At 14.3% G+C, this 1,141-nt stretch overlaps 1 pseudogene across 1 annotated transcript; it reads right to left on the bottom strand.

Annotated features, from left to right (window-relative positions):
* Positions 1-430: 430 nt before the first annotated feature.
* PRSY57_0023400 (hypothetical protein) lies at positions 431-1,141 on the bottom strand (annotated as a pseudogene; the record flags this gene model as incomplete). The annotated part of the gene is given in 3 exon segments: positions 431-535; positions 537-977; positions 979-1,141. Coding segments are annotated over 3 exon segments (709 nt in total), but the record flags the coding sequence as incomplete, so codon positions are not given.

The following is a 1,141-nucleotide window of genomic DNA, read 5'->3' as shown; positions in this document are numbered from 1 at the left end:
ATAATATTTATTAAAACCATACATAAACAAAAAAATAAAAAATAAAAAAAAATAAATATGAAATGAATATATTTATTGTACATATATGAATATTGCAATATATTTATAATATATATATATATAAGTATATTTTTATGCATATGATAGTATATATTATACAATATAATTACATATCATATATAAATATCATGTAGCAATAAATTTGCTAAAAATGGAAATAATATATATTACCTTAAGAGGAACAAAATTTTTAATATATATATTTATATATATGTCAAGGAAAATTAAAAAAATTAAAAAAAAAAAAATAAAAATAAAAAATTAACAATATATATATATATATATTTATTTATTTAATAATAAAATTTATTTATATACATTATTATACATTGAATTTATAATAAAATAATGGGAAAAAGGGATTTGTTTATTTCATCATCAAATTTAACATATTCCTACATTCATTATACAAGTTGTTAAAATTATGACCTAGTTTATTGCAAACCTAAAGTTGAAGATAAGATAAAAAAAAAAAAAAAAAAAACGTACAAAACGTTATATATAAATATATATAACATATTTTTATTACATTAATATAGATCTACATTCATTTTAAAATCCATATTATTTATTTGACGTAGAACATATTTCAATGATTTTATTTGTTCATGATAATAAAAAATTAATTTTTTTTCTTCATTGAATATTTTATATTTTTTAATGATGACAAATAAGAAAAAAAAAAAAAAAAATAGAAATATAGAAATATAGAAATTTATAAATTTATTGTTAATTTTTTTATATTTACTTTGGAAAATATTTGATAATGTTTTATAATGCTAACTACGAATTTCAAATAGTTTAATTATATATTTCAGTGTATTCGTATCAATACAACTATAAGAACAATAATCGGAAAAATACTTCTTATTATTTTTTATAACAACTTGAATGAATAATATTTGGGGAATAAAGGCATATATTTATTATGTCATCAAAATTATATTCATAAGTCTAAGGAGTAATATATATATATATATTAATAACATTAAAATAATAAAATACATAACTTAATTTATTCCTTTCAAAAAATATATCATTTTGAAATTATTTTTGAATGACAAAAAAAAAAAAAAAAAAA

Source organism: Plasmodium reichenowi (assembly GCF_001601855.1).
Source record: "Plasmodium reichenowi strain SY57 chromosome Unknown, whole genome shotgun sequence".
Lineage (NCBI taxonomy): Eukaryota > Apicomplexa > Aconoidasida > Haemosporida > Plasmodiidae > Plasmodium > Plasmodium reichenowi.
The sequence above is the reverse complement of the archived record's forward strand: the minus strand, read 5'-3'. Positions and strand labels throughout refer to the sequence as shown.